The sequence below is a fragment of the Bos grunniens genome, chromosome X (assembly GCF_055505025.1).
Source record: "Bos grunniens cultivar Pamir isolate PY7600 chromosome X, Bosgru_T2T1.0, whole genome shotgun sequence".
NCBI lineage: Eukaryota > Metazoa > Chordata > Mammalia > Artiodactyla > Bovidae > Bos > Bos grunniens.
This window is the reverse complement of record NC_141194.1, coordinates 105,725,268-105,753,242: the sequence shown is the minus strand read 5'-3', so window position 1 is coordinate 105,753,242 and position 27,975 is coordinate 105,725,268. Positions and strand designations below refer to the sequence as shown.

The 27,975-nt window shown below is 62.2% G+C and overlaps 1 protein-coding gene and 1 long non-coding RNA gene across 5 annotated transcripts; one reads left to right on the top strand and one right to left on the bottom strand.

Annotated features, from left to right (window-relative positions):
• Window positions 1-103: 103 nt before the first annotated feature.
• On the bottom strand, window positions 104-25,215 carry FLNA (filamin A). 4 transcript variants are annotated; one of them, XM_086389498.1, is made up of 48 exons: window positions 25,101-25,215; window positions 21,710-22,118; window positions 18,407-18,655; window positions 18,221-18,318; window positions 17,951-18,098; window positions 17,390-17,508; window positions 17,218-17,295; window positions 16,962-17,124; window positions 16,685-16,885; window positions 16,037-16,174; window positions 15,828-15,951; window positions 15,578-15,714; window positions 15,283-15,476; window positions 15,090-15,203; window positions 14,854-14,997; window positions 13,838-13,961; window positions 13,594-13,754; window positions 13,417-13,507; window positions 13,152-13,321; window positions 12,784-12,901; window positions 12,430-12,692; window positions 11,616-12,213; window positions 11,356-11,529; window positions 11,107-11,269; window positions 10,869-11,029; window positions 10,610-10,780; window positions 10,109-10,232; window positions 9,861-10,017; window positions 9,066-9,255; window positions 8,886-8,909; window positions 6,423-6,670; window positions 6,220-6,315; window positions 5,934-6,036; window positions 5,705-5,845; window positions 5,470-5,598; window positions 5,115-5,288; window positions 4,858-5,019; window positions 4,561-4,764; window positions 4,332-4,484; window positions 4,093-4,215; window positions 3,706-3,972; window positions 3,437-3,574; window positions 3,155-3,270; window positions 2,496-2,628; window positions 1,592-1,768; window positions 1,208-1,426; window positions 919-1,122; window positions 104-590 (listed from the first exon to the last, which is right to left on the bottom strand). In XM_086389498.1, exons 2-48 carry the CDS (start codon window positions 22,080-22,082, stop codon window positions 403-405), a joined length of 7,944 nt encoding a protein of 2,647 aa, XP_086245624.1. In that variant the 5' UTR covers window positions 22,083-22,118; window positions 25,101-25,215; the 3' UTR covers window positions 104-402. The 4 variants fall into 4 exon arrangements, with proteins under 4 accessions (XP_086245624.1, XP_086245626.1, XP_086245625.1 ...); XM_086389500.1 differs by having other exon boundaries at window positions 11,616-11,967; XM_086389499.1 differs by lacking the exon at window positions 8,886-8,909.
• Window positions 24,392-26,278, top strand: LOC147341031 (uncharacterized). The gene is made up of 3 exons (XR_015159790.1): window positions 24,392-24,521; window positions 24,923-25,605; window positions 26,147-26,278. It is a non-coding gene; the product is annotated as an uncharacterized LOC147341031 (long non-coding RNA).
• Window positions 26,279-27,975: the final 1,697 nt, after the last annotated feature.

The following is a 27,975-nucleotide window of genomic DNA, read 5'->3' as shown; positions in this document are numbered from 1 at the left end:
AGGCAGCAGAGGGGGCTGGAGCAGAAGATCCCACAGCCTGTGGTCCGGGCCCGCACCTCCAGCCACCCTGTCAGCCCTCTTTGCCACAAAGCTTGAGTCATGCTCAGGAGAACGGAAGCAGAACTTTTATTCCTCTTGGCTAGGAGAGAGAACTAGCGGGCAGGTGTGCATGGCCCCCCCCTTCACCCCTTCCAGAACCAAAGAAGACAGGCAGGCTGCCTCTGCTCGCCTCTCTCCTTTGCCCACGTGGAGGCAGGTGAGCGCAGCACAGGGCAGGGTCAGGCTGCAGTGATGGGGTGGCCAGGGCTGGCCGGGGCTGGGGCAGGTGCTGCTTGGGTGGCGAGGGGCAGGCGCAGGGGCACTTCTCGTCCTGGGAGCTGGTGACTGGCAGGCGCACAGCACTCAGGGCACCAGGACTCGGTAGGGGCTGCCCGGGATGTGCTCGTCACCCCACTTGACCACCAGCGTGTACTCCCCCTTGTCCTTGAGCAGGTAGGACACACTGTAGAGCCTGCTGCCCACGTGTTTCACCAGGATCTCTTCACAGGGCGTCCGGGGCCCATGCACGCCCACCAGCAGCATGTTGTTGCCTGGGAGTGGGGGCCAGGGCTTCACTGCCATGCCCCAAGCCCCGTCCCATCAGTGGTGACTGCAGCGACCCGCTTTGTTCCTGCCCTGGGTCCTCCCCACCTTGCCTGTCTTGGAGTGACAGCCCTTCTTAAAAACAGCCAGCACCCCGTCCACCCAGAACAACCAAAGAACCTGCAGTTTCTCCAGGGCCCTGGAGGGCAGAGGAGCTAGCAGGGGGGCCCAGAAGGCCCCCAAAGAGGCCTTCCCACCCACTCTTTCCCAGGCATGGCCTCTCTGCTTTTCTCTCCAGCCTCCCATTTTTGGAAGGGCTGGGGCCCGCACACCCACCTGCTTTGCTGCAGTCCACCGTGAAGCTGCTCTTCTGGCCCATGTAGGCCTTGCTCAGCCCCACGCCTTTGGCCAGCACCTTGCTGGCATCAGTGGGACCCGGGCCTGGGGCACTGTGCTGGGGGATGGTGGCAGTCTTGGTCAGGGAGTCCACAAACACAGATGATGTCTCATGGAGGCTGTGGTTGCTGACGAGGCGGTGACCTGCAGGGCAGAGCAGTGGACAGCCAAGAGGTGGCAGGAGTGCCCGGCAATGGGGTGTGTAGCAGCCATCTGGCACCAGGCTCACCTGTGACTCTGGCCTTGAAGGGGCTGCCCGCAATGTGGTAGGGGCCGCCGTACTTGATGGAGATGAGGTAGCTGCCAGGTGCCATGGGAGTGTAGGTGACGCGGTAGCCCTCGGGGCACTCTTGGCAATCCATCTTCACCTTGGAAGGCCCGTCGATGGTGACTGAGAGGGCACCAGCGCCCGCATTGCTGGTGTTCACGATAAACTCAGCTGGGCTCCCTGAGGGCACGGGAAGGTAGGTACAGCTGGCCTGGCCCGTTGCCCCACCCCCACCCCCCAACAGAGTCTTGTCACCTCCACATGCCACCTGTTGTCACCGAGAGCTTGGAGGAGGGAACCCTAGTCGTTGTGTTCACACACCAGAAGCTGCCCACGCTGACCTACCTGTGATGCCGCCTTCCAAGCCAGCTCCATAAGCAGACACCAGGCCTGGGTCCCCTCCATGCCCAGGCTCCCCAACTCGGATCTTGAAGGGGCTCCCCGGGATGTGGGTGCCGTTGAACTTGACATCAATCAGGTAGATGCCATTCTCCCGTGGGATAAAGCGCACAGCGTACTTATCTGAGGAACAGAGAAGTAGGTGGTGGGCCTGGAGTCCCTCCTCCAAACTGAGCAAGTGGCACGTGCCCACCAGTGTGAGTCCAGCAGGTCTCAGGGCCCAGTTAGCTTCTTCTGGGAACTGTGCTGGGCACCTTAACCCTACTGCACAGAAATCTTGAAGCCCGAGGGACGAAGCTTTAGATGCCCAAGCTACTGATAGATGCCCAAGCTAGCTTTAATTGCTGCAGCATTTGGACTGAAGTCTTTTGTAAGCAAAACACCTGCCTCAATGCCTCCTTAGAAAGGCTACCCTGAATGCCATATCCACCACATGCTAACTGGGGCCCAGAGATAGGCAGGAACTTGCTCGAGGTCACACAGCCAGCAAGCGGCAGGACTCAGCCGTGGACTAGTCAAATTGAGCAGCTCCTCCCACCCCCAAGCCTTTCCGTGAGTTCCAGGCCCTGGCAGGCCCAACTGCTAGACTTGGGGGTCTCTCTTGTAAGAGATGGCAGGATCATGCCTCCAGAAGGCTTTGTCCTTTCTAGCAGCATGGCCACTGAGCCCAGTCCCCAAGGGCTTGGGTCCCAAGTAGGGGGCGGGAGGCCCAGGCCCTCTCTCGGCTGCTTGCAGATTGTGTCTTGCTTTACACTCTCAGCCTGCTTCCAGCCAGCAGGGCCGGCCCGGGGAGGCCCACTGCTCCCAGCAGTGCCCGGGTGGATGGCTGGATGGCCAGGCAGAGCCTCACCTTGGTCGATCTCGGTGACATAGCACTCCTCCAGGGCTCCTGAGGGGCTGTGCACCTTGGCATCGATTGCCCCCTTGGCCCCATTCAGGCTGACTGCAAAAGAGGCTGGCTGGTTGACCTTTAGCCCTGACTCCTGGAAGCACAGCAGATGTGGTTAGGATAGCGGAGGCTGGGGGTGGTGGGCAAGGGGAGGCTGGGCCCAGAAGCAGGAGGCCCAGGGGGAGGCACTTACCCATCTGGCGTCCAAGTGGGTTTAAAGAGGGAGAGCCAGTGCTTCTCGAGGGGCAGCAAGCTCCAGGCACACACCCCAAAACCCTAGCCCCACACGCTCCAGGCACACAGCGGGCAGGCAGGAAGCGGGGCGGCCCCCGGCCTGCAAGCAGCACTCAGCAGCCCTGGCAGGCGGCTGTCCCTCTTTAAACCTCAGCCCTAGTGCTCAAGGGGCACAGGCTTCTGTTCAAAGCCTTTAGACCTGAGACACGAGAAAAACTCCACGCGGCCGTCAGGGGTGCGTCCTGCCGACCCAGGCGTGGGCTGTTCCCGGCCAGAGCAGAAGCAGCCCGGCGCCCTGAGCTGGGCTGGCTGGGTCCCTGGACATAGGGGCTCTGGTCTGGCCGGGTGCAGGAGCCCCAGGCGGGCGGTTTCTCTCAGTGCCTCACCTGAAGACTAGAAACAGTAAGGCGGCGGGCGTCACCAGACGGAGAAGCCACAGGCACCACGAAAGGGCTATCGGGGATGTGCTCCTCGTTGAACTTGACTGACACCTCATAGTCACCTGGATGGGGAGCGAGAACAAGACGGCCATGCATGCCTTCCCCTGACAGCCCAAGAGGCCCTGGGACCTCAGGGTGTTGTGGGGGAGAAGGCAGGGCTGTCTGTGTAGACCCGGACGGGCACCCACCCCAAGGGGAAGCCTGCTGGCCCCAGCCAGACTGTAGTACCTGGCTCCTGGACCACGTAAGCCACGCCACAGGAGCCATCCTTGCGGTCCTCGAAGGAGATCTCGGCCTTGCTGGGGCCCTCGACAGCAATGGCCAGGCCCCCCGCGCCAGCTTCCCGGGTCCAAATGCTGAACTCGGCTGCAGGAAAGCAGAATGTGTCCTGATGAAGGGCTGTGCTCCCCCCAACCAGCAGGGGCTGCTGGAGACTTCCTCCCTCCCACTGCACCCCCAGCCAGGACCAGCCAGAGCCCCAAAGGAAGCAGGCCTACCTGGCACTCCAGCTTCAGCCCTTTCCAGGCCAGGGCCCCCGGCACGGACCTTGTGGGCTCCCCCTTCCCCCAGGGGCCCCACGGTGAACTGGAAAGGGCTCCCGGGCACGTGCTGGCCCTTGTACTTGACGCTGACCGTGTGCATGCCCATCTCAGCTGGCACAAAGCGGATGCAATAGGTATGGTTCTCCCCTTCCACAATCTCGGCCTCGTGGCTCTTGCCTGATGGGCTAGTCACCTGGGCTGTCATGTCCTGGATGCTAATTTCTGCAGGTGGGGGAACAGGCAGGTGAGTGGGAGACCCAGGCCACGCCTCTCTGTCCGGGGGCCCCGCAGGGCTGGTGCTTAGGCCTCCCTGGGACCCGCCCGGGCGGCCACGGCTCCCACCTGGGATCTTGAGGCTGAGGTCACAGTGACTGCCAACATTAGCCACCGATGGGGCCCGTCGCCTGCGCGTGATGCTCTCTTTCACACGCCCCTCGCCTGTCACCTTCACGGAGAAGGGGCTGCCTGCAGGAAGAAGGCACAACCCACACCCCAGACAGGTTACCCTCTGCTCGGGGCCCCCGGGGTGTGGCACGGAGAGTTGCCCAGCAGTGGGGGAGGCACATGGGTGCTGTACCCACCAGGCACGTGCTGGTCAGCAAACTTGATGTTGATGATATAGTTGCCAGGCTCCGTGGGGCAGTAGGTGACCCTGCATGTGCCATCCTCCAGGTCCTCTGTGTTGATGTCTACTTTGCTGGGACCCTCGATGGACAGGCTGAGCCCCCCATAGCCTGTGGGCGAGACAACCCTGAGCCGGGGGGCCAAGTATGATGGTCTGACCCCAGCTCCCAGATCCCTACCACCTACCTGCATCACGTGTATCAATGATAAACTCTGCTGGCTCAAAGGTGTGGCCTTCGTGGAGGCCCTGGCCCGAGACCCGCACACGGCTGGCATCCCCGATCTCCGATTGGCTGATCACCACCGGAATGGGGCTGCTTGCCACATGCTGCCCATTCTTCTTCACGTGCACCAGGTGTTCCCCTGTCTCCTTGGGCACGAATGAGATCCCTGGGCACAGGGCGGGGCTGTCAGCCAGAGAAAGATATACAACCCCCCCCACCTTCCCTCCCTCCCGTAAGGCCCTGCTGCCCAGCCTCTTACCCACGTGGCCGTTGCGCAGCCGCTTCAGCAGACAGGGTTCTTCCCGGCCCGAGGGGGGCACCACTGTGGCGGTCAGCAGGCTGAGGTCCGTCTCCGAGATGTTGATGGGGATGTCGGCGGCAGAGCCCACCTTCAGGTGGGACATGCGCATGGAGTCGTCACCTGGCAGGGGTCAGTCACTGTGTGTCCAGGCACCGGGAGGGAGACTGTCCCCACGCCAGCTGCCTCCTTTGTCACCGCTGCAGGCCGTCCCCTACCTGTGACCCTGGCAGTGAAGGGGCTGCCCGGGATATGCTGTTCGTTGTACTTGACCAGGATGCTGTAGTCACCAGGTAACACGGGCAGGTAGGAGACACTGCACGTCCCATCCTGGTTGTCGGTGCAGCTGATCTCTGCTTTGGAGGGGCCCTCAATGGCCAGGGACAAGCCCCCTGGAGAGAGTTGTGAATGAGGGTACGAACTGTGCCCGGGAACACTGCACCAACCGTGCAAGCGGAGGCCGGGGGTGGGGTGGGGAGCCCAGTTTGGGGAGCATCTCCCGTGTCCAGACCCCCCACCAGATGACGGCATCCCGCCCCAATCAGGCAGGTCAGGATGAGAGCTGCTGCTCACCCTCGCCCGCATCCTTGGTGTTGACGGTGAAGATAGCGGGCTTATTCACCACCCCATGGGTGAGGCCTGGCCCATAGGCTGTGACATGGCCACAGTTGACATAATCCACGTAGAACTGTAGGGGGCTGCCTGCAGCAGGAAGAGGGACCACATGGACCGGGGCCTCCCATCATCCCCCAGTCTGTCCCACAGCCCGCCCCCCTGGGAGGTGGTCCGGCATGCTGAGTGGACGTACCTGGGATGTGCATGTTGTCATAGCGGATATCCATCTCGTGCAGGCCGGCTTCACTGGGGGCGTAGCGCACAGTCACAGTGCCATCCTTGTTGTCGGTGATGGCGGGCTGTGCCACCTTGCCCGAGGGCATCCGCACCTCCCCTGCAGGGCAGGGGGGGCCTGGGTCAGGGCAGTCCATGGGCACCCTCCAGCCTCTGTGGCTCCCTAGCCCCTTCCCAGCTGCACTCACCAGTGACCTCGCCCTTCTTGATGGTGAAGGGGATGACAAGGTCAAAGGGCCTCAGGCTGCTCACATCTAGCCCGTTGACCCCCACCAGGGGCCTTTCTGGGGCCTGCGGGGGGCGGAGACACAGAAGGCCTGAGTGAGGAACTGGAGGGAAAAGGAGTCCCAAGTGGCAGGCTCCAGGGTCCCTCCTCGCAGATAGCGGAACAGGACCTCACGGGACACCCAGCCGGCCCATCCCCAAGTGTCCCCGAGGGCAGGGCAAGCTGGGAGGTGGCAGGGCAAGCCATACCCAGGTCTGCTGGCCCCCCTGGGCGTAGGTATATGGTGGTGCCAGCTGCTGAGGCCGTAATGAGGGCTGTGCCGTGGGCTGGTCTCCAGCCAGAGCCTGCAGAGCAAGGCACAGAGCTTGAGGCTGTCCAAACCCATGAGCCCCGTGAGGGCGGTGAGCCAGGTCCCTGCCCGGACCCCACCCCAGCCCCGGACCCTCCTGACCGTCACTTGGAAGGGACTGTTGGGCACGTGTTCACCACCGAAGCGCACGCAGATGACGTATTTGCCGGGCTGGGGAGCCGTGTAGAAGATGTCAAAGGTGCCATCCTCATTCTCGACCACGTCCACGTCCACCTCAGAGCCATCGGGGGTGCACACAGTACAGGTGACCTTGCCTTTGCCCGCTGCCTTGGTGTCCACAGTGATCACAGTCTCCTCCCCGATCTGGATGGTAGGGCCGATGCCAGCACCTGGTGGGGCAGGGTGGGTCCCCGAAGCGGGGGCCGGGGCATGAGCTCGGTGCTCAGGCCGCGGCCATCCACGTGTCAGCCGCCCAGGCCTCTTACTGCCAACCACCAAGCACAGCCAGGCCTCCCGCCCCCCAAGCTGGAATGGTGAGTGATTTCTCAGAAGGCAGGAAAGGTTCCCCTGAACCACCTCAAGCCCGGGAGTCCTGTCTCGGGGCGTATCCCCGCCACATGGGAAAAGCCCAATGGGTGGCACCCAGGAGTCTGAGAAGAAGAAGGGCCTGGAAAGCCCCGAAGCCACTGCCGGGGCCTAAGCATTTGCTGCCATCTCCCCTGCCAACTTGGCTTCAGCCAGTGGTGCCCTGGACCATGCTGACTGACAGCTGAGCCCCGGGCTGCCTTCACCCCTGTGGCCATGCCCTGGCCCTCAGTGCTGTGTGCGGACGCGGTGAGGCGGAGTCCTGCTGCAGCGTGGGGCATGTGACACTTGTTCCCCACCCCTGGGGCCTGAAGGTGCAATTGGAGTTTCCTGACAACTGAGAAGGCTCGCTCGACCGGAGGCTTGCAGAGAAGGGGCAGCCGGGCACGGCCTGGTGCAGGCAGGGAGCCGGGAGCAGGGAAGCAGGGAGGCAGGGGGGTTAGCACCCAGGCAGTGCAGCGCAGCAGAGGGGCCAGCGCCCAGGGGGCAGGGGGGCAGGGGGCCCAAGCCAGAACCATGGCTGCAAGGCGGTGAGAGCAGAGGGGAGGGACAGTGACGTTATGATCTGGGCTCAGCCATGGAGGCTCGGGGGGCTGGGGACCATGAGGCCTGGCAGCGAGTGCTTTCTGGAGCCCGGCCCCTGCCAGGGAAGCAGCTGGCAACACCGAACCCACCCTGGGGCCAAGTTCAAGGGGGTCCCCAGCCAGCCACTTGGCCGGCCCCTGAGCTGTCCTGTCCGCCAAGGGCGCCCACTTTGTGGGGCTCCAGAACTCTATGCCTGGACCCCCACCACCCACCCCGCCCTGGGAGGCCTCACCTCGCACACAGCCACACCTGCTCTCCCTGGCTTGGAACCTGGACCCACCATCTAGCAAGTGGCCTGGGCCCAAACCTCAGTTGGCCCCAACTACCTGCGCTCCCTGCCCAGCACCCAGCTCTTCAGCAGGTCTGGGCTGCTCCATCCTTGAAGCCCCCCACCCCTGCAATTTGGTTCTCCCCTCAAGCCCCACCCACCCACCAGCAGCCTAGCCCAAGCCAGCCTTGCAACTGATACCGAAGTGACTTCAGTTCCCCAACTGGGCTCTTTGCCTCCGCTGGCACATGGCGGCCAAGGTAAACCAAGACGGCTCTCTCAGCCCCAGTCTTGACCCTGCCCCTGGTCCCCAAGGTCCTACCCCCTGGCCCAGGCACACAGGCCTGTCATCTCAGACCCTGAGGCCCCCTGGACAGAGTCATCGAACCCCTGCCACCCTCTAGCTTTCTCCAGGGCCACCTTGGCCAAGGTCCAGGCCTCCAGCCTCCAGAGGCTCCCATGTGCTTGTGGCCTCTTGCTGGCATCCCTGGCTGGGGTGAGCCTCCCCTCCCAGGTCTGGTTGGGGACCATCTGAATAACGTCACTGCTGGGAGGGGCAGGGAGGGAGGGAGGCGGGAAGAGGGTGGGCCACTGAGTGCACTTTGGCACTCTGAGGCTGGGCCGGGCCCCACCATGCTGGCCGCCCAAGCAGTCAATGCTGGTGCTATGGCACTACCAGCCAGCCCCACCCACTCATGCACTGGCACCTCCCCCGGCCTGGGACGCGGAGGCCCCTGGGAGGTGGGGACAGGGGTCTGTGGATCCGGCTGGGGCTGGGGACTCCCGCTGCTTGGGGGAGACCCTGGACTCAGAAGGAGGAAGTGAAAAGAGACCGGGCCTGCTGCCCGCCCCCGAGACTGCCCCAGGGCGCCAAGATCCCCAGACCCCAGAGCCCCCAGGGGGGTGCCTCTAGGGATGCACCTCGCCCCAAAGCTCACAGCTGCAACCCGACTTCTCAGGTGGAAAAACAGAGGCCCAGAGAGGGGGAGGGCCGGAGCACTCATGCCCAGCTCCAGAGGCCTCCCTGGGCCCTAACCCTCCAGTTCCTCCCCTCTGTCCCTGCCAAGAGCTGCAGCTGGAACTGTCCTGGGAATCAGCCGGAAGAGGAAAGGAAGCTGCCCTCTGGGCAGAAGGGGCATTGGGAGTGGCCCCAGCAAGCAGCTTACCTAGCCCGTGACCTCCGATTGACACTGAGGTGAGAGGGCAGAGAGCAAGGAGAAAGGTCAGGTGAGTCACTCAAGGGGGCGGCCCCCACTCCCACACGCCGCCCCAAGCAGCGAGCCCTTGCACACAGGCACACCCAAGCCCCGTGCTGAGCGCCGTGGCTGCTGGCACGCTGGGCTCACCTGTGACGGTGCACTTGCTGGCATCTCCCGTGGGCACGGCGCGGACACGGTATGGGGAGAAGGGGATCTCGTCACCACCATACTTTATGAGGATAGTGTAGCGGCCTGTCACGTCTGGCACGTAGGCCACTGTGTACGTGCCGTCGTGGTTGTCTTGGATGTGTGTCTTCTTGGGCTTGCCCTCCGGGTCCTGTGTAGCAGAGCACAGAGTAGAACAGTTGGTCCAAGCTCACCCTGGCCCAGGATTCCCTCAGGCCCTCTCAGAGGACCAAGTGTCAAGCACTGCTGCTGCAGGGTCAGCCACCATGGCCCAAAATGGCTGCCTGCATCCACCACTGTCCTTTACTTACTTCCCCACGGGCAAGGTCCAAAAGGGAAGCCCCCAGTGACAGGCACGGCCAGGAAACTTGGCACCTATCCTGCTTTATCCCCACAAACACTTCTCAGCCCCAGTCCTCTACCCCAGGGCCAGCCCCAGCAGTAGGACAAGCTCCTCTGAAAGATCCCAGAGTCCCAGCCTTATACCTGGCCCTGGAGAATGTTACAGGCAAAATAGTTGAGGCACTAAGGGCTTTGGTGACATCAGAAGTGAGCAAGTATGTGTGTAGGGGAAGCCTGGGTCTGTGACCACCATCCTAGAGGCGGGGGCCAGGCTCCCAGGTGAGACCAGAGACCCAGACTGGCTCATCTGCCCCAGGCTGTGGACCTCAGGCCCGGGTCCCTCCCCTCCCCACCTGCCATGGACCCAGAGCTGCAAAACAGCAGGGCCAGGTGGCCCCCACATGGCCCACTCACCGTGATCTGGACAGCCAGCAGGCCCTCCCCAGCGTCCTTGGCATCAATAGTGAACTCCACAGGCAGGCTGGCAGGCACACCCGTGGTGTTGAGCCCTGGGCCACTGGCCTTGACCTTGCTGGCATCATGTGTAGGCAGCACCTTAACCTTGAAGGGGCTGTCGGGCCAGGATGTTGTGGGTGGTTAGGATGGCTCTTGGTGCCCAGGCCAGTGCCCCCTCCCCTAAGACAGAGGGCCCTGCTCCTTACCTGCGGGGTACCTCTTCGTCTCCATACAGCACTGAGATGCTGTAGGGCCCCTCACGGCTGGGCACATAGTTCACAGTCTGGGTGCCATCGGCATTGTCCACCACGTCCACCGGCTCCACCAGGCCTGACCCCAGTCCCAGAGACAGAGTCTCAGCTGGTGCTCTGGGTTCCTAGGCCCACTACACTAAAAAGCCGGATCTGAGCCATGTATACTCAGCCCCCACCCAGGCCTAGCCCTGCCCATCCCCAGGAACAGCCCTGAGCCTCTGTGACATGACACTAATCTGGGTACCACCTGGGCCCTTGCCCTCTCTCCTGCCCACCTCTGCTCAGTGGTCTATGTCCTTTTGGTCCCCTTCACCAGGTCACTGGCTCTGGTGTCACCTGCGGCTCCTCCGTCAACTGCCTGCCCACCTGCGTCCCACCCCAAGGTGTGCGAGACCCCCTCCCTCAGGGGACCAGGCCCTCCTGACCTGACCCCCACACCCCAGACACACTCACCTTTGGGCCCCTGCACTTTGACCTGCAGTGGGGCCATGCCAGCCTTGCTCGTGTCCACCTGGAAGGACTGAGGTAGGTTGGCACGGACCATGCCCGGGCTCAGGCCAGGCCCAGAGCATTTGACCTTGGACGCGTCTGTCACATCGTGCACAGGGACCTTGAAAGGACTGCCTGTGGGGGCCGAGAGGTGGCATTTCTGAGACAGGCTGGAGGGCAGGCAGGTGGCCCCAGCCAGGCCCCAGCTGACCTGATTCCTCACCTGGCACTTGGTGGCCGCCGTAAGTGACGTTAAGGCTGTAGGTGCCGGCCTCGTAGGGGACATACTCAACCGAGCAGCTGCCATCCTTGTTGTCCATGCAGGACATCTTGGCCTCAGAGGGGCCCTCAACAGCCAAGCCCAGGCCCCCTGTGCCAGCTCCCCTAGTCCAAACAGACAGCTCGTTATCCCGTGACTTCTAATGCCCACCGCGGCCCCTGCTTGTGGGGCTCTTGCCCACCTGGTCTCCACAGTGAACTTGTTGGGCTTGTTGGTGGTGCCGCTTTGGATGCCTGGCCCATGGACACGCACTCGGGAGGGGTCGCAGCCTTCAGTCACTGGCACCTGGAAGGGGCTGCTGGGCACAGGACTGCCGTCGTAGGTCACGTCCACAGAGTGGAGTCCTGCAGGAAGGCGGGCTGACTTAGAAGGGGCCCAGACTGCCCTGCCCCTTCACCCCCCACAGTCCCTCTGGCACCCCGACACGCACCCTCCTCATATGGCGTGTACTCCACTTTGTATGTGCCATCACCACAGTCCTGCACATAGGTCTCAGTCAGGTTGCCCGAGGGGTTGGCCACGCGAGCCTTGACGTGGGGCCCTCCAGTCTGCGTCAGAGCCCGGGCATCCACGCTGAACTCGGTGGTGGCTTCTCGGAAGACACCTGTGGGGGAGGGGATGTGAAGAGGAAGACGGGGGCTCCAGACACCCCAGTTCCCCCACCCCATGTCCCACGGCAGAGCCTCGCACCTTGACCCTCAATCCCGGGCCCATAGCACTGGATGCCCGAGGTATCCACTGCGGGCTCCACCTGCAGCTTGCTTGGGAAGTTGGGCACAGGCTGGCCGCCGTACTTGATGGTGACGGTGTAGGCTCCAGGGCACAGGGGGATGTAGGTGATGGTGTGCGTGCCGTCACCGTGGTCCTGGATGTGCACCTCGGCCGGCAGCCCTGCCTCGGAGCGGATCTCGATGGTCAGCTCCGCACTGCCCGCACTCGAGCAGTCCACATGGAACTGGCCGGCCTCCCCAGCCGTGGCCCGCTCCAGCCCGGGGCCTGAGCACTTGACCTTGGACGGGTCGAAGCAGGGAACCACGTGGGCCTTGAATGGGGAGCCGGGGATGTGGGTGTCAGCGAAGAGGATGTTGATGTTGTAGTCCCCAGGCTCAGTGGGCACATAGGACACAGAGCACGTGCCATCCCCGTTGTCCAGGCATTCGAGCTGAGCTTCACAAGGGCCTTCGACCGTCAGGCCCAGGCCGCCTGTGCCGGCACCCTTTGTGTCGATCGTGAAGCGGGCAGGAGACCCTGCACTGCCCCCCTGCAGCCCTGGCCCGAAGGCTTTCACCTAGGGGAGGAGGGGCGGGTCAGGAGCCCAAGCTGCACCAGCTCTCTGACCCTTGACCCTCAGACCCCAGCCTGACTCCATCTGTCTCTCTTCTTGTTCTGGCTTCCCTCCCCTACCAGGCGGGCACAGGCCCGAGCAGGGCCCTCGCTCAGAAGGACCAAGAGGAGGAGTAAGGTCCAAAGCAGACATGGGCTGTGGCCCCGGCACCCCCCTTACCTTGCTAGGCTTGGTGGGCGGCACGGCTTCCAGGGAAAAGGGGCTGCCAGGCACAGGTACGCCATCATAGGTCACCTCAACCTCATAGGGCCCCTCTTCACGGGGCACAAAGCGCACCACGCTGTTGTCAGCCCCGAGGCCTGGCTCCACCTTGCAGGGAACCGCTGCCCCTGAAGGGCCCACGATCTTCGACAGCACTTTGCCCTGGCCACCGGCGCCCTTGGACTTGACCGTGAACTCCTGGTCTTTGCCAACATCCACCTCTGTTGAAGCGATGGGGGGAAGACAGGACTGTGAGGCCGCTCAGACAGCCTGGGCATCGCCAGCGGCTGTGCCAGGGCCCCAGCAACTTACTTTCTCCCAGGCCGGACACCTTAATCTTGCTGAGGTCCAGGCTTGGAGACACCCCCACTGAGAAGGGGCTTTTGGGAATAGCATCACCTCCGTAAGTGACATTGATGCCCACTGGGCCCTGGGAGGGGTACAGAAGACAGGGTCAGAGGTCATGGCTGAGCGCCCCTGGCCCGTGCCTTCCCAACTCGGGCATGGGGGTTGGGGACACTGCACCCCCCAACTGCTGTGCCCACTCTGTCCCAGGTGAGAAACCAGAGTGGGCACAAAGTCTCTTGGAGCCAGCCACCCAGCCCACCATGTGAAGGGGCCCACAGGCTCAGCATGTGTACGGACAGGTGTGGCCACAGGGGGTCAAGAGAGCTGGCTACCTGCTGCACAGGCGTGTACTTGACGGTATAGGTGTTGTCATGATGGTCAATGATGTCCACGTCACGCACTGCATCCCCTTTGGCCGGCCCCGAGAACTGGACATCCAGCTTGCCTTTGCCGGCAGCTTTGGTGTTGACCGTGAAGTGGGTGGGTTTGCTAAGCTCGACCCCTGAGGAGACACAGCAACCATCTAGGGGCTCCTGCATGCGCATACACATACCCTGTTCGGGGCCCCGACCTCCCTACGCGGGGGGCCGTCCTCACCGGTGCGACTGAGGCCGGGACCTTCTGCCTTAACCTTGCTGGCATCATGGGAAGGCTCCACTTTGACCCGGATGGGGCTGGTGGGCGTAGCCTGCAAGGGGTGGGAGGAGAAGGGCTGAGAGGCGAGCAGCAACCCAACACTCAGCCATCTTTGGGGGCCAGGAGCAGCACACCCACCTGGTCAGCAAAGAGCACCATGATGGTGTAGCTGCCAGCTCCGCGGGGGGTGTACTTGACCGTGAAGGTGTCGTTGTCGTTGCGGATGATGTCGAAGTCGATGTCGGCCTCGGCAGGGCCCACCACACCCGGGGCACACTTGATGCCGATGCTGACATCACCTGCAATGGAGGAGGGCATGGGGCTGGGGACCTCACAGGGACGCTGCACCCACCGGCCACCCACTCCCAAGGCAGGGCATTACCCTGGCCAGCCTCCGTGCAGTCCACAGTGAAGTAGGTGGGCTCGTGAGCCTTGAGTCCTGTCTTTGCCACTCCTGGGCCGTACACCTTGACCTTGTTCGGGTGGCTGCCGGCACCCACATTCACCTGCAGGGCACAGGGGCAAGTGCAGGGTCACAACCAGCCCAGAGGACAGGCAGAGGCTTTCTGACCCACCGCCGTTGGGCACGCAGAGTGGTGCCACCACCCTTGGAAATCATTTGGTGGCCCCTCAAACACAAGCAGATTTCCCTGGTGGCTCAGACAGTAAAGTGTCTGCCTACAATGCTGGAGACCCGGGATCGATCCCTGGGTCGGGAAGATCTCTGGAGAAGGAAATGGCAACCCACTCCAGTATTATTGCCTGGAAAATTCCATGGACAGAGGAACCTGGTGGGCTACAGTCTGTGGGGTTGCAAAGAGTTGGACATGACTGAGCGACTTTCCTTTCCTTTTCTTTTCCGAACACAAGCAACCATATGATGCTGCAATTCCATTTTTTGGTGTCTATCCACCGAGAGACATGAGATCACTCGTCCCCTCTAGTCCCCTCTAACACCCATTCTGGACCATTCATAGCACAGCTCCTGCCAACCAGAAGGTGAAAAAACTCCCAAATGTCCATCAACAAATGACTGGAAACAGAAAACGTGGTCTATCCACGCAATGGTGTATCATCCAGCCATTGAAAGGCAAGAAGCAATGACTCACGGTATACAGGCCACAGGGGATACGAGTCCATCCCCACCCAGCCAGAAAGCAGAGACAGGAGAGGCTGCTTAGGCCAGGGCAGGGGGCCTTTGGAGGGTTGCCGACTTTCTTTAGGGGGTGGTGAAAACGGCCTCATCTTCCGTCATGGTAATGGCTTCACAACTCAGAACTCACCCAAAACCACCAAGTTGGATACTGGAAAGGGGTTGACTGTATGGCGTGCAAGTTTCATCAAACAGAGCTGTATCAAATGAAGCAGGGGCCCCAGGGAAGTGGGCTAAAGGCTCACCCGGAAGGGGCTGTTGGGGATGCTGACACCTCCCCAGGACACCATGGCCGTGTGCTTCACTGGCTTCCGGGGCACATAGGAGCAGCTGTAAGTGCCATTGCCATTGTCCTTGACCGTTGCCTCCACTGGGCAGCCCTCATTGTCCTGCAAAGTGGGCAGGAGCAAGAGGCCTCCTGGTCACTGCCTGGTCAGTGGGCACCTGCCCAGCCCACTCCTGGCACGGGGGAGCACCTCACCTGGACTTGGACCTTGAGAGGAGCCTTCCCGCCGTGCTTGGCATCCACTGTGAACTCTGCTGACTTGTTCACAGCCACGCCGGTCTTCTCCAATCCAGGCCCACGTGCCTTCACCTGATGGGAGGCCACCCAGTTCTCAGGGCAGAGTGCCGGCCCCCTCAGGCTCCCCCACCCAGTGGCACATGCTCTTTACCCTGTCTGGATGGAAATCCTGGGGCGCGTCGCGGATGTCGGCCATGAAGGGGCTGAGACGGATGTCCTCACTGTTGCACAGCACGTGCACCGCGTACTCACCAGCCTCCTGTGGCCAGTAGCGCACATCGCAGGAGCCATCGCCCTTGTCGTCACACTCGATCTTAGCCTGCGATGGGCCCTCCACCGAGAAGCCTGACAACAGCCGCCAGCTCATGAGGGCCCTGGATCCCCGGGAGGGTGGCCCTTGCTAGCCTCTGCCCCCGGAATACCCCCAATTGTAGCCACCTACTCACCCAGGGTGCCCACGTCGTCGCCAATGGCCTCCACGACAAAGTCTGCAGACTTGCCGACAACACCGCCCTCCAGCCCAGGGCCCCATGCCCGCACCTTCTGATTGCCGCACTCAGTGCCCACTTTCACCTCGAAGGGACTGCAAGGAGAGAGCCACCCAGGGAGTGCTGAAGGGCCCATCCTGGAAGGATGAGCCTAAGCCCTGCAGGGGAGGAGGCGTGCCACCTCTAAAGCGCTCATCCAGGGCCTCACCTGCGCCCAATATTTTGGCCACCCCACGTGATCGTGACAGTGTATGTGCCGGGGATCATGGGGTAATACTCGAAACCATAGACACCATCGCCCAGGTCCTTCTGCTTCACACGCTCTTCACCCTCTGTCAGAGACAAGGGGAAGCCTCAGGCCTGCTGAGCAGTGGCCAGGGGCTGGCATCACCCTACCCCAGCCACAAGCCAACTTACTGGGGCCCTTTACGGTGACCTTCAGCTCTCCGCTGCCCGCCCCCTTTGTGTACACTTTGAAGTCGGCCGTCTCCTTCACTCGCACACCCTTGGGCTGGAGACCCCGGCCGACAGCGCGGCAGGCACCTGGGTTACAAGCTGTGAGCAGAGGACTGGTTGAGCTGCTGGGAGCTAGTGCAGGGCGACCCCCTCCCTTGTCTCCCACCGGACTGGGCCGGTGGGCTGCCCGGGATGGTGAAGGCCATGTAAGAAAGAACCGGAAGAGACCGTGACCCAAGGACCTGGGGCCCAGGCCCAGACATGGTAGGCCTCCTTCCCTGTGCTCCATCCACACCAGCTCCCCCCGCAGACCCCACACCCAGCCCACCCACCCCCAACCCCCTAGGAAGACAGATCCAAGTACCGTTGACCCTGTGGGCAGAGCAGAGAGCAGCAGGTTTCTAGACAGCTGGAGCGAGCTCTTCCGAAGGTGAAAGCGTGGAGAGAGAGAGAGGGAGAAGGCGGGAGGAGGAGGAGGAGGCCCCAACAGTGGAAGCACAGATGTCCCGAGAGCCGGGGCAGGGCTGCAGCAGCACTTGCCTGGCTGCCCCCATCCAAGACCGCCCAGCTGGAGCTGTGCCCTGTGGAAGGCAGCTGGGGCTGGCCTACCTTGACCCACAGTGACTGTGTAGGGGCTGCGAGGGATGGGCACCCCGGCGAAAGTGACGTGCACCATGTGGACGCCCTCCACACTGGGCTGGTAGCTGCAGCGATACGTGCTGTCGCCCCGGGCCTCCAGCTGAGGCTCCACGGTACCCTTCTGGCCTGCTGGGTCCTGGATCACCACCTCCACCTCACCCATGCCCGCACCTGCTGGGAAGCAGCGGCTCAGCTTCCAGCCTCTCGTCCTCCCATGAGCCCGCTGGCCTCAGCACCCTCCACTCACCCGCCGTGAAGATCTCAAAGTAGGTGGTCTTGTTGGCAATGTTGCCGCTGGGCTCCAGGCCAGGGCCCTGGGCAGTCACTTTGCTGGCGTCTCCCTGGGACTTGTCCACGTACACCTCGAAGGGGCTCTTGGCAATGTGCTGGCCGGCAAAGAGCACGGTGACCTGTTCCCAGGAGGGGCAGGCCGTGAGGCCAGGGTTGGGGTCCCCCCTAGCCACAGCTTTTGCTCCCAGCCTCCCCTCAGGCTGAGGGCTCACCTTGTGAGTCCCCGTCACCTCGGGGACATACCAGACAGAGAAGGTACGGTTCTTGTCGTTATTGGCGGTCACCTTGGCCTAGGGTGGGAAGGAGCCCGTGAGTCTTCGTTCGGAGCAGCCCCGGGCACACGGAGGCCTGGTAATGCGAGGGCCTACCTGCAGGCTGCCTTACCTCCTCCTGGTGCCCAGCCGGGTCCTCCACGTATACCAGCACCTCTCCCTGCCCGGCGCTTCTGGTCTCCACCGTGAACTCTGCCCTCTTCTTTACCATGTTGCCTGTAGGCTCAATGCCTGCCCGGGAAGTGTGAGGAAGCCACGGGTTGGCCTCAGGGCCACCCCCTCACCTGCACGGGCTCAGCACCCCTCCCTATTCCCTTCTGAACTGGTCTCTCGTGGGACAGGCCTGGGCCTGTTTTCTAGAACGCTCGCTCAAGCGTGCCGGGGCTCAGGCTCCCGTCAGATAACCTGGCTGGGTCTCAAGTTCACTTACAGCAAAGTGGATGGGTCCTTACTCCCTAAACACACTCTGCCTTGGGTGGGTGTGACGTGGGGAACATCCAGCCAGTGGCTGCTTTTGATCAGCCCTGACCCACTCCTGTCTGACTTGCGGAGAGCAGTCAATAACCCTGCGGCCACGTGATGGAAGACTCCCAAGGAGCTGACATTTCTCAGAGGACGCGGCCCCACGGGGAGAAGGTGACCTCGCAGGAGCACTCCTGCCTGGCTCCCTCACCTGGCCCATAGGCTCGGGCTTTCTTCGGGTTGAGTTTGGGCCGCAGGGGAGCCCCTGGTTTCAGCTTGGCCTTGGGGAACTGGGACAGGTAGGTCATGACGGAGTGCTCATCCACGTTGGGGTCCACAATCTCCTCGGGGGTGATCACCTTCACAGACAGAGGGAGGAGCCAGTGGGCCTCCAAGCCTGGGGCTCCTGGGACACTCCACCTCTCCCCATGGGGATCTTGGCCCCCAAGCAGACCCCGCTGGCCAGGGTAGGGGGGCATACCTGAGGGATGCCCAGCCAGTCATCAGCTTGTTGCATGGCTTCCCGTGCATTGTTCACGGGCTTGCTGGCATCCCAGGAATCCCAGTCGGGGCACAGGCCTGCAGATGGAGGAAAGTCGTCTGTCTAGGGACCACGGGACCTCGCCAGAGGCTGTCCCCTTCACCCTCAACACCCGACACCCCTCACCCGGGGCACAGCTGTCGACCAGGGCGCCCAGGGCTCTGCCGCTCTGCCAGTCACGGCTGAAGTTGGTGATGGGCAGCTGTGGCAGCTTGTTCTGGATCCAGCCCAGCAGCCTCTGCTTGGGGGTCTGCTTCTTGGCCTCCTCGTCCTCCTCCTCATCCCACATGGGCATGGAGATGGAGTAGTGCAGGATCAGGGTCCAGATGAGGCCCAGGATCAACTTGAGGTTCCCGTCCACGATGGCCTTACTGTCTGCAAGGGCAACGAGTGGCAGCGCTGGGTGGGCACGGCCAACCCGGTGGGGGGGCCTGGGCACAGGCACAGACACATGCGCACACACGGCTTCGGGGGTGGGGTGTGGAAGCACACACACGGAACAGCAGGCCACTCCCAGGCACTGGCGAGTGTGGGAGACAGCACGCCCGAGGGAGGAGGAGGCCTCCATGAGGCAGGGTGGGGTGCAGGTGCCTGTGGGACCATCAAGGAGGTTCAAGGGTAAAACCCTTCCAGACGTGCAGTGCCAATACAGCACAATCAGGGGGGCTGCCAGAAGCCCTGAGGCCATGGGGGCCCAGAGAACAGACAGGCGACAGACCCAGGCTGTCGATCGGGGCCCCTGGGGCCCCGATCCCCAAAGACGGTTCCAGAGAGAGAGAGAGTGGGTGAGTGCTTTGCAGCCACCCAGGCCCCTCTCCAGAGGTCTCCAAGGAAGGGGCAGGGGAAACAGCTGGACCCTGGGGCCTTGATGCCAGGGCCCCTGGGCGGGCGCTGGGGAAGAGGAAGCCAAGCGGGGGTTGGGTTGGGAAATACAACTGCTGGCCCAGGGTGGGGGCGTGAATGACTGAGGCTGGGGAAGTTGGGCAAGGACCCTTTGGGTGGAGGGTGTGAACCCCTGCCGGCCCCCACTTCCTTTGTACTCACCCCTCCCCCGACAGAGCCAGGCTGGGGGTTGGGCCATTGGCCTGGTGTAGGGGAGGGGCTGAACACTGGCCCCAAGGAACCGGCGGTCTGGCCCTGACTCACTGGGGCCCAGCAGGGATGGCCTGCCAGCCGGGATGCCGAGCAGGACACATTCCAGGGGCCCCCTCACCCAGCCCGGGGGGGTGGGGCTGGGGTGGGGCCCGCCAGCCTGGGTTGGGTGCCCAGGGCCCCTCGCTTGGCGGGGGGTTGTGGGTGGGGTCCCAGAGTCCCGCTGTCTCAGCAGTAGGCTCAGCCACTGCCCGCCCTCCTCATCACTTAACAGGCCGCTGGGCTGCAGGCGGGTGGCCACCAAGCTCACCACAGGGGAAGTGGTTAGGGCAGGCACCCTGCACCCCATCACCATGGCAACCCCTCAGGGCCCCACCCAAGGCCCTTCTGGGTGTCAGTCTCAAGCTCTTGGGGACTGGGGCGTAGGGCTGGGCCTAAGAACACAGGAGGGCCGCTTATCTTTGGAATCCCTGCTGATGGGTTCCACTCACCCACTCCCCAATAATCAGGAGAAAATGCTTGTCCAGCAAGTCAACTGGGGGGTGGGGACCAGGCAGCCTCTGAACCCAGCAAGCTGCACCTCGAAGACCAGCTCAACACCACTCAGCAGAGTGGCCTCCCAGTTCTCAATGGGGGGCTCATCCCAGTCCTACACCACTGCCCCGCACTATTGCCAAGCGGCAGGACAGGGGGTCTCAGGCTCGGAGAAGACCAAGTACACGGGAGCACTTGCACTTTCCCACCAGGTTCCCATCCCCAGAACCCTGAGCCTGGAACCAGAGCCTCGGGAGGCCTGAGGTCCACCCAGACCCACGAGGGGACACACAAGGCCAAGCTCACCGGTCCTCCCGGGGCTGGGCCCTCCCCCTGGTCCATAGGAGGCTGGCCCAGGCCGTCCCATCCAACTCACAAAAGAGGGCGGGAAGGACTGGGCTAAGAGTTGAGAGACTGACTGGTTGGATGGCCCCGCCCCATCCCACCCCCTTTCCCCAGCCCCGGGCCAGCCTGCCCCCTCCTTCCCCTAATCACTGCTGCTTTCCAACATTTTTTTGCCTTATATGGCAAAGCTCTGGGAACTAGGCCTGCTCCAGCCAGCTCACAAGAGGAGGAGAAGAAGGGCGGGGGGGGGGGGGGGGGGGGGGGGGGGGGAGACCCCCCCCCAGACAACTGGGGTGTGGCTCGCCTCCCCACATCCGGTTGCCCCCCCCCCCAAGGCTCAAAGATGACTCAGCTTGGCTAGACTGAGTATGGGACTGGGGGGTGGGCCTCGGCCTAGACTTGCATTCCAGAAAAAGAGGTGGGGCCCTTGAGACCTGCTCAGAGTGATTGGGGGCACCTGAGTCTTGGTCCCTCACTTTCTCAGGCTCAGCGTGGACCAGGCCAGGGCTGCAGGGGCTGCTGGAAGTTCTCTTTGAATGCTGAAGAAAATAAAGCTGGTGCCCCTTCATTCCGTGTCTCACATCGCCGCCCCGCCCCCCCGCTCCAGGGCAAAGTCACCAGTTCTGGTGCCAATCCCTGTGTGGCTCCCATCTCGAGAGGTGCCTGGGAATGATGCGGTAGGCCTGGTCAGTGCCAGCCTCACCAGCCCAGTGACACGGACAGTGGGCTGGCAGTGAGCCCAGCACATGTTGGAGTACCTCCCAGGGAACTCCTGTATTCTAGATGCAGAAAAGCAAGTCCTACATAGAAGCAAGAGTTTGGCCCACAATCAACAGTAACTGGGTGTCTAAGCGACTACAAGCCAGCACCCAAACCTATCTCAGGTGCTGTTTGGCTAGCTATGGTCCTTTCTGGGCCCCGAGTTCCCAAAAGGAGATCTAAACTTGGAGCAATCTTCAGTTGAGGGGTCCTAGACAATGGAACCCACAAGCTCCAAGCCTCTGTTTAGGAACCACAACGGTGTTCGGAGGCCCAAGAGCCGTCTCCCAACTGCTATAGGAGGTGGAGAGTCCTGGCCTCCCCCTCGTTAGAGATGGGGCGCTGGGCGTACGGCCAGAGCTTGGCTAGTGCCCGCCGCACCGCCTTCCCACTCCCCCCCACCCCGTCCCGGCCCTCTCCCACCACGGGCGCAGCGGCAGGGGCGCGGCCTGTGGAGGATGTGAGCTCAGCCTGGGCGTGGGCCAGCCGGGGACCGGCGGGCGGGGGCGCGTAGCGGTCCGCACGCACCGCTGGCTTGCGAGCCTTTGTTCTCGAGGCCCGCACGCAGCTGGGTGGCCCCCGGGGCAGCGCCGCAGCTTAAGGGGATGTCTGCAAGGGGTCGGCTCAGGGAAGAGGGGAGGACGCGCGGAAACCCCCACCCTCGCCCCGCCAGCGCCACCGGGCGTCCGGCGCCCTCACCGATGGACACGAGCTTGATGCTCTCGCGGTCCAGGAACTCGAGCGCCACCGACACGTTCTCAAGCTGCATCTGGCGGAAGGTGGGCCTCTGGTTGTGCTTGCGGTGCATCTTCTTCTGGCTGAGCACCTCGAGCAGCGCGATAAGCCGCAGCCCGTCGCTCAGGTCCGTCTGCAGGTTGGCGATGCGCTTGCTCACGCACTTGAGGTGCTCGTTGCACCAGCGCGTGAACGTGTTCTGCTGGATCTTCTTCCACGGCGCATCCTCCGCCAGGTCCTTCTCGGTGGCCGGCATCTCGGCGTCTCGTGTGTCGGCACCGATGCCCAGAACCGCGCCCGCAGCGCTCTGGCCCGCCCGAGAGTGGGAGCTACTCATTTTGAGGCGCGAGGAGCCGATGGGCGGTGCTGCAGCCTAGACGAGGGGACGGCCCTTTAATTAAAGTCGCAGGCACCTCAGCGAGCGCAGGGCGAGGCAGACAGCTGAGGTTGCGCTGCGGTGAGAGCGAGCCCTTTAAATGCTGATGGAGGAGGGGCCAGGAGGCGGGGCCGCGGCGGGGTGGAGCTTTGGGGCCGCACCCGCCCCGCCCCTCCCCACCCGTTGGAATGCCCCCCTGAGTACCCCCGCCCCGGCTCTTTGACCCGACCCCCAGGCTCCGGGAAGGGTCGTAGGGCCCCGGAGCAGGCGAGGCTGCGAGGAAATGCTGAGGTCTCCCTCCCGCGCTGTAGGAAACGCTGCAGCGATGAAAGGCTGAGCAACGTCTAGAGCGGGGGACCGCTTGGCCTGCAGCGGGCACACCATACAAGGGACTTTCCTTCCCCAAGGCCCCTGCGGGGGGTGGCTCGCCCTCCGTGAGTCACGTGGACTCCGCTCGGTCCCCGCCGCCCCCTCTCCCCCAACCTCCGACGCTCGGGGGTCCCTGGCCGCGTCCCAGCCGGCCGCCTCGCCGGCAGCCAAGAGAAAGGGCCCGATCCGAAGGGGCGAGCCCTTGGAGAGCGCGGGTCCGGACTAGGCTCTGCTGCCCGCGCCGGGCGCGCGTGCGCCACGCCAGGGAAGCTCGTAGCCGCCCGACCCTAAGCCGCCCCCCAGACCCCCAGACCCCCTGCCCCAGCACGCCTTCCCGCTCTGCAGGATCCTGGCCTGCGCTCGCCGGTTCCCACCGCCTCCCTCCCTCCCCTCTGCACCCCAGAGGAAATGGGGCACTGGGCCAGGAGGCCATCAGCGCTCCAGGAGCCAGCAGCCTTGGAAGGGGCCCGGGCATGCCAATGGGCACTGGCACGGGGCGCCCTGTGATGCGATGCATGCAGAGATGGCGGGTGCCTGCCTCACCCACCGGCAGTCCACCCGAGGCGCGAGGGGCTTCCCCTCCATGGCTGGGATGGCCCCTGAACCCAGCGTGACCCAGAAGGCTGCCAGAGGGAACTGCCCCGGGCTTCCGATAATGTGCTCTGAGCACCTGGGTCTCAGTGGGCTTCAGGGTCGTGGGAGTGCAGAGGGAGCCTCCCGGGCAGGGGGGCCAGGGGACTGAGGGGGGCAAACCATGAAAGGCAGCCGGGGCCTGCCATGGAGCCAGGACTGGGCACTGGGGACCTATTCACTCAAAATACATTTTCTTGTAGATAACTGGAGACTATGGGGGGGGGGCGGTCACTGTGGGGATACTAAGACCAGCAAAGGCACAGAGGCAAGAGGCCTGTCGGGGACAGTCACTGCCACCCTCTTCAGTCTGGAGAAGCCAGCCTACCCGTGGCTTCGTCCCCAGAGTGGACTCACTTCCCTCGGTCCTGTGTACTTTCCCTCTGCAGGATGTTCCCTTCTTCACATCTTTTTTTTTTTTTTTTCCAGAAAAGCATGTCTCTGTCCCTCCTGCTTGGTACTTAGATCGAGCTTCCGACTAGCAGTACCTAAGTTCTCTGCTAAAGACCAGTGGGAAAGGAGCCCCTAGGTCAGCATGCCCAAATAAGGCCGACTCTCACAGCCCTGGGGACTGTGTCACCCACAGTAGGGCTGCAGTCAGCACCTGGCCTCCAGCATGCTCTCTTTGGGGCTGCCTGGCACCCCACACTGGTTTTTGCTCACCAGTGACATTTTTCAGTCTAAAGGCCTGACCACTTTAGACACACCTGTGCAAAACTCCACACCACAGTGTCTGGGGACTGGGATGGAGATGGGAGGGACAGCGGTAGAGGGGGACCCATGCAGACTCCTTCCTAGCAGGCCCCATCCAAGCAGAGATGAGAGCCATCCTTCTGTTCCCCTTGCCCCCCTGAAGAGCCAGTCCCCCAAGGAGAGAATCATACTGAGAATTCATTGTCACTCGACAAGTGCCATCCAGTTGGGTTATCTGTGTTCATTTCTTAATCTGCAGAGAGCAGGGAAACTGAGTCAGCGTCAGTAACTAGCAGCCAACTCCAGCAGAAAGGGGGACAGAAGCCTTGGCTGCCAGCCTTAGGCTTCTTCCCTATTTGGGGGGTGATAAGAGATGGGGCTGTAACGAGTTCTTGTCCCCAGGGGACACAGTATCACCACCAGGTGGCGCCCCATCCCAAAGCCCCCAGATCGGGCAGTCCCTGGAAGCCGAAATACAGCTCTTTCATATTTTCCCTTATTTGGAGTCGATTTCTTGGATGTTGTTAGACACACCCCGCCTCCCACCCCCACTCCTGCCCTCAGACCCCAAGCCAGGCCCTCCCACGGCTGGTGAAAGAGAGGCACAGGGTGGCAGGAGAGGCTGCCCAAGCCCAGGTGTGGCAGGCAGGCTGACAGCGCTCCAGTGCTGAATTCCCACCTTGACTGCACTGCTAGGAGCCCGTGCAGGTGGGTCTCCCAGAGGCCGTCACCTACTCCTCCTGGCCCAGGAATCGGGGCGGGGGGGGGGGGGGCGCTGGCCTTCACATCCTACCTGGTAGTGAACATCCAGTTCAGAGCCAACCTGGGACAGGGCCCAGCCTCGAATCTAGCCTGGCCAACCCCGTGTGCCCTTGCCCCAGTGGAGCGCAGCGGCCCGGAAGCCAGCCCCGCACCCCTACCCAAAGCAGCCACTGCCCAGAGCACTGATGTCAGGGAGGAACCGATGGTCGACCTCCCTCCTGGGGGCATATTGGCTGCAGTGTCTTTCCAGGTGGCCTCTCGCCCTGACCCCACACAACGTCCTGCTCTCAGAGCCCTGCCTTCCCGGACAGTCATGCAGTGACCTGTCCCCCGGTTCACCCTCCCAGGGCGCCCCCGTGGCTGTTGGGCTCTCACACTGCGGGGCCAGACCCGGATTCCCCAGGAAACCAGGGAAGGCGGCTGCAACACCACACCCCGGCTTGCACCTGGCCCCGGGCACCCCCCCACCAACGCCGTGAGCTGCCCGCCAACCGCTCCGCTGGGTGCCCGCCGCAGACGCCTCACCTGCTCTCCCTGCGGGCGGCCGGCGGCCGCGGGGTGGCGCCTGGCCGGTCTTCGAGCCCGCGCCGGGCGCCTCGGGGCTCTGCTGGCGTCCGCTGCGCGCCGGGCGCCTCCACGCGAATGGGCCGCTGCCGCCCGCCTTCTTGTTGGCCGCACCCCCGCCCCGCACCCGGCCCGACCCGGCCCGGCGAAAAAGCCTTAATTGGTAAAAATCACCCAGGAACGGGGCGGGGGGGCGGGGGGGACCCGCGGGGGCGCGCCGTGAGCTCAGGCGCCCGGGCAGCCGGCGACGCCCCCCCCACCCCCGTTGAGATGAGCTCACCCTCTGCCGACGGGGAGGGGCGGCCCGGAGGGTCTGCAGAACCCACGTCTCAGCCCAGCAGCAAAGGCCACCTCCTCCAGGGAGCTGCCCAGTCTTGCGCTGCCTCCCCACCTTTACCCCAAGCCTGAGGCTGATCGGGAAAGTTGGAGTCTACCTTGGAGTGGGAAGTGCAACAGGCCCTAGCAGGTATGCACTGAGCGCCTCCCACCTGAAAGTCTGCACGGGGGCAGGGACCTGAGCCCCAAGACAAGCCAACCAATGTCCCGGGCTGGCATGGGTTTGGCCCCTGCCCAGTGCCAGGCCTGGCCTGGAAGCAAGCAACAGAAACGGACTGAATTCTCAGCAGCACGGTTAGCTGCAGTCCTGAGGGCTGGGCATGGACGGTGGGGTGCAGCCGAGGAGCCAAGTTTCCGGGGAACTAGGTGGGCACAGCCACACCCTGGCACTGCCAGGATCCCTCTTCCTCTTCTGCGTGCCCATTTCCTGGTATTAACAGCTTCGTATTCAGCTCAAATGTCACTTCCTCGGGGAAAGCCACACAAAGCAGTGTCTTCTCACTGTGACCACAACCCTCAAGAAGAACTGCATCTTACATCCTGAGCCAATACTTGCAGGCACACACGCAGATCGACACAAATGGCTGAAATAAACGTTCCACCAAGTGAGACTGTCCCTTACCACCTGAAAAGAACTCTGATCTTTCTTCTTTTCTTCTACTTCATTAAAGGAGAAAAAGCAAAGAAGGGAGCTGCTGCTACTGCTAAGTCGCTTCAGTCGTGTCCAACTCTGTGTGACCCATAGACGGCAGCCCACCAGGCTCTGCTGTCCCTGGGATTCTCCAGGCAAGAACACTGGAGTGGGTTGCCATTTCCTTCTCCAAAAAGAAGGGAGGGAGGGAGGCAAAAAGGGAGAAGCAGGAAGGAACAGGGGGGAGGAAGGGAGAAGTGTGCTGTCACCTGCTAACGTGGTTTGATATCTACAGCTGCACACTAACAGGAAGGCACTGATTGCCCTCCAGGCTTCTCCGCAGCCACTGCTGCCCTTGTTGGCAATGACCTCTCCTCCTTGACCCCAGGTGAGATCGCCTAGCAGTGGCCTCGGTCTCTGTTTCTCCCCGCCCCATCTAGTGGGATCCACCCCTCCGCCTCTCACGGCAGTGGGTTATCCTCCCTTGATAGATGAGCAGCCTGAGTTTAGGTCCACAAGGTAGCTCATGGCCAAGGCTATCCTTCAAGGAGGGACACCCACCTGCCAGAGTTATTGCAATGGGAATCAGTGGTGCAATAGCTGGGGTAGCAGACAGGAAGTGATGGCTTCATGGCTGGATCTCAGGACCCCCCCGCCACCTCCGTTTTAATCCTCTCTTTACTCTCTCTCCCTCCACACCCCTGAGACACATGCAACTCAGAGTCTCTACTTTTCCAGGTCTGGGGGGAATGAAGGTTTATACAGCACCAGCTCTTCCCTGGTGAAAGATTTTAACAAAGGCTTTTGCTCCTTGTGTTGATGGAGAAGGAAATGACAATCCACTCCAGTATTCTTGCCTGGAAAATCCCATGGACGGAGGAGCCTGGCGGGCTACAGTCCATGGGGTCACAAGAGTTGGACACGACTTAGCAACTAAACCACCACCTTGTGTTGAAGATTCCACAAAAGCACTAAAAGCAGCTCCATTCCTGCTACCATGCCGACTGTCCCAAGGCAGACTGATGTGTCCTAGGACTGGAACACAAGGTGTCATCTGAGAGGCTTTTGGTTGGCTAACCAGTCCCTGCTATATATTGATTGTGACAACCTTCCACATGGTCATTTTCACACTAGTCACCATCTTACAACTTTTGTTACCATCTGAGCCATGTTTTAAAGCATTCGACTGCCAGGCAAAACCCAGAGGATCTTTAACATCCTTGAAGGGAAAAAGTAAGCTTTGTATTGTACCAAAGGACTTAGGTTCTGATCTTAAAACATTAATCACTCAGTGAATAATCGTCTCCTTGGACCTGTTGAGAAATGTATTCATGTTGATATTACTTTTCCTTACAATTTTTTGATGTTGCTAGGATCAGAAGTTACATAATCTATTGCTTAGAATCCTAGTCCTTAAAGGAGAAACTGTCTTCTTGTTACTGACTTGGAATTGGTGGCTTCCAAGCCCTTTTTGCCCCAGCTACAGTTGCAGAGAAATGCCTCCTTTTAACTCTGCCCGGGAGAAGGCAATGGCACCCCACTCCAGTACTCTTGCCTGGAAAATCCCATGGACGGAGGAGCCTGATAGGCTGCAGTTCATGGGGTCGCTGAGGGTCTGACACGACTGATGGACTTCACTTTCACTTTTCACTTTCATGCATTGGAGAAGGAAATGGCAACCCACTCCAGTGTTCTTGCCTGGAGAATCCCAGGGACGGGGGAGCCTGGTAGGCTGCAGTTCATGGGGTTGCTGAGGGTCGGACATGACTGATTGACTTCACTTTCACTTTTCACTTTCATGCATTGGAGAAGGAAATGGCAACCCACTCCAGTGTTCTTGCCTGGAGAATCCCAGGGACGGGGGAGCCT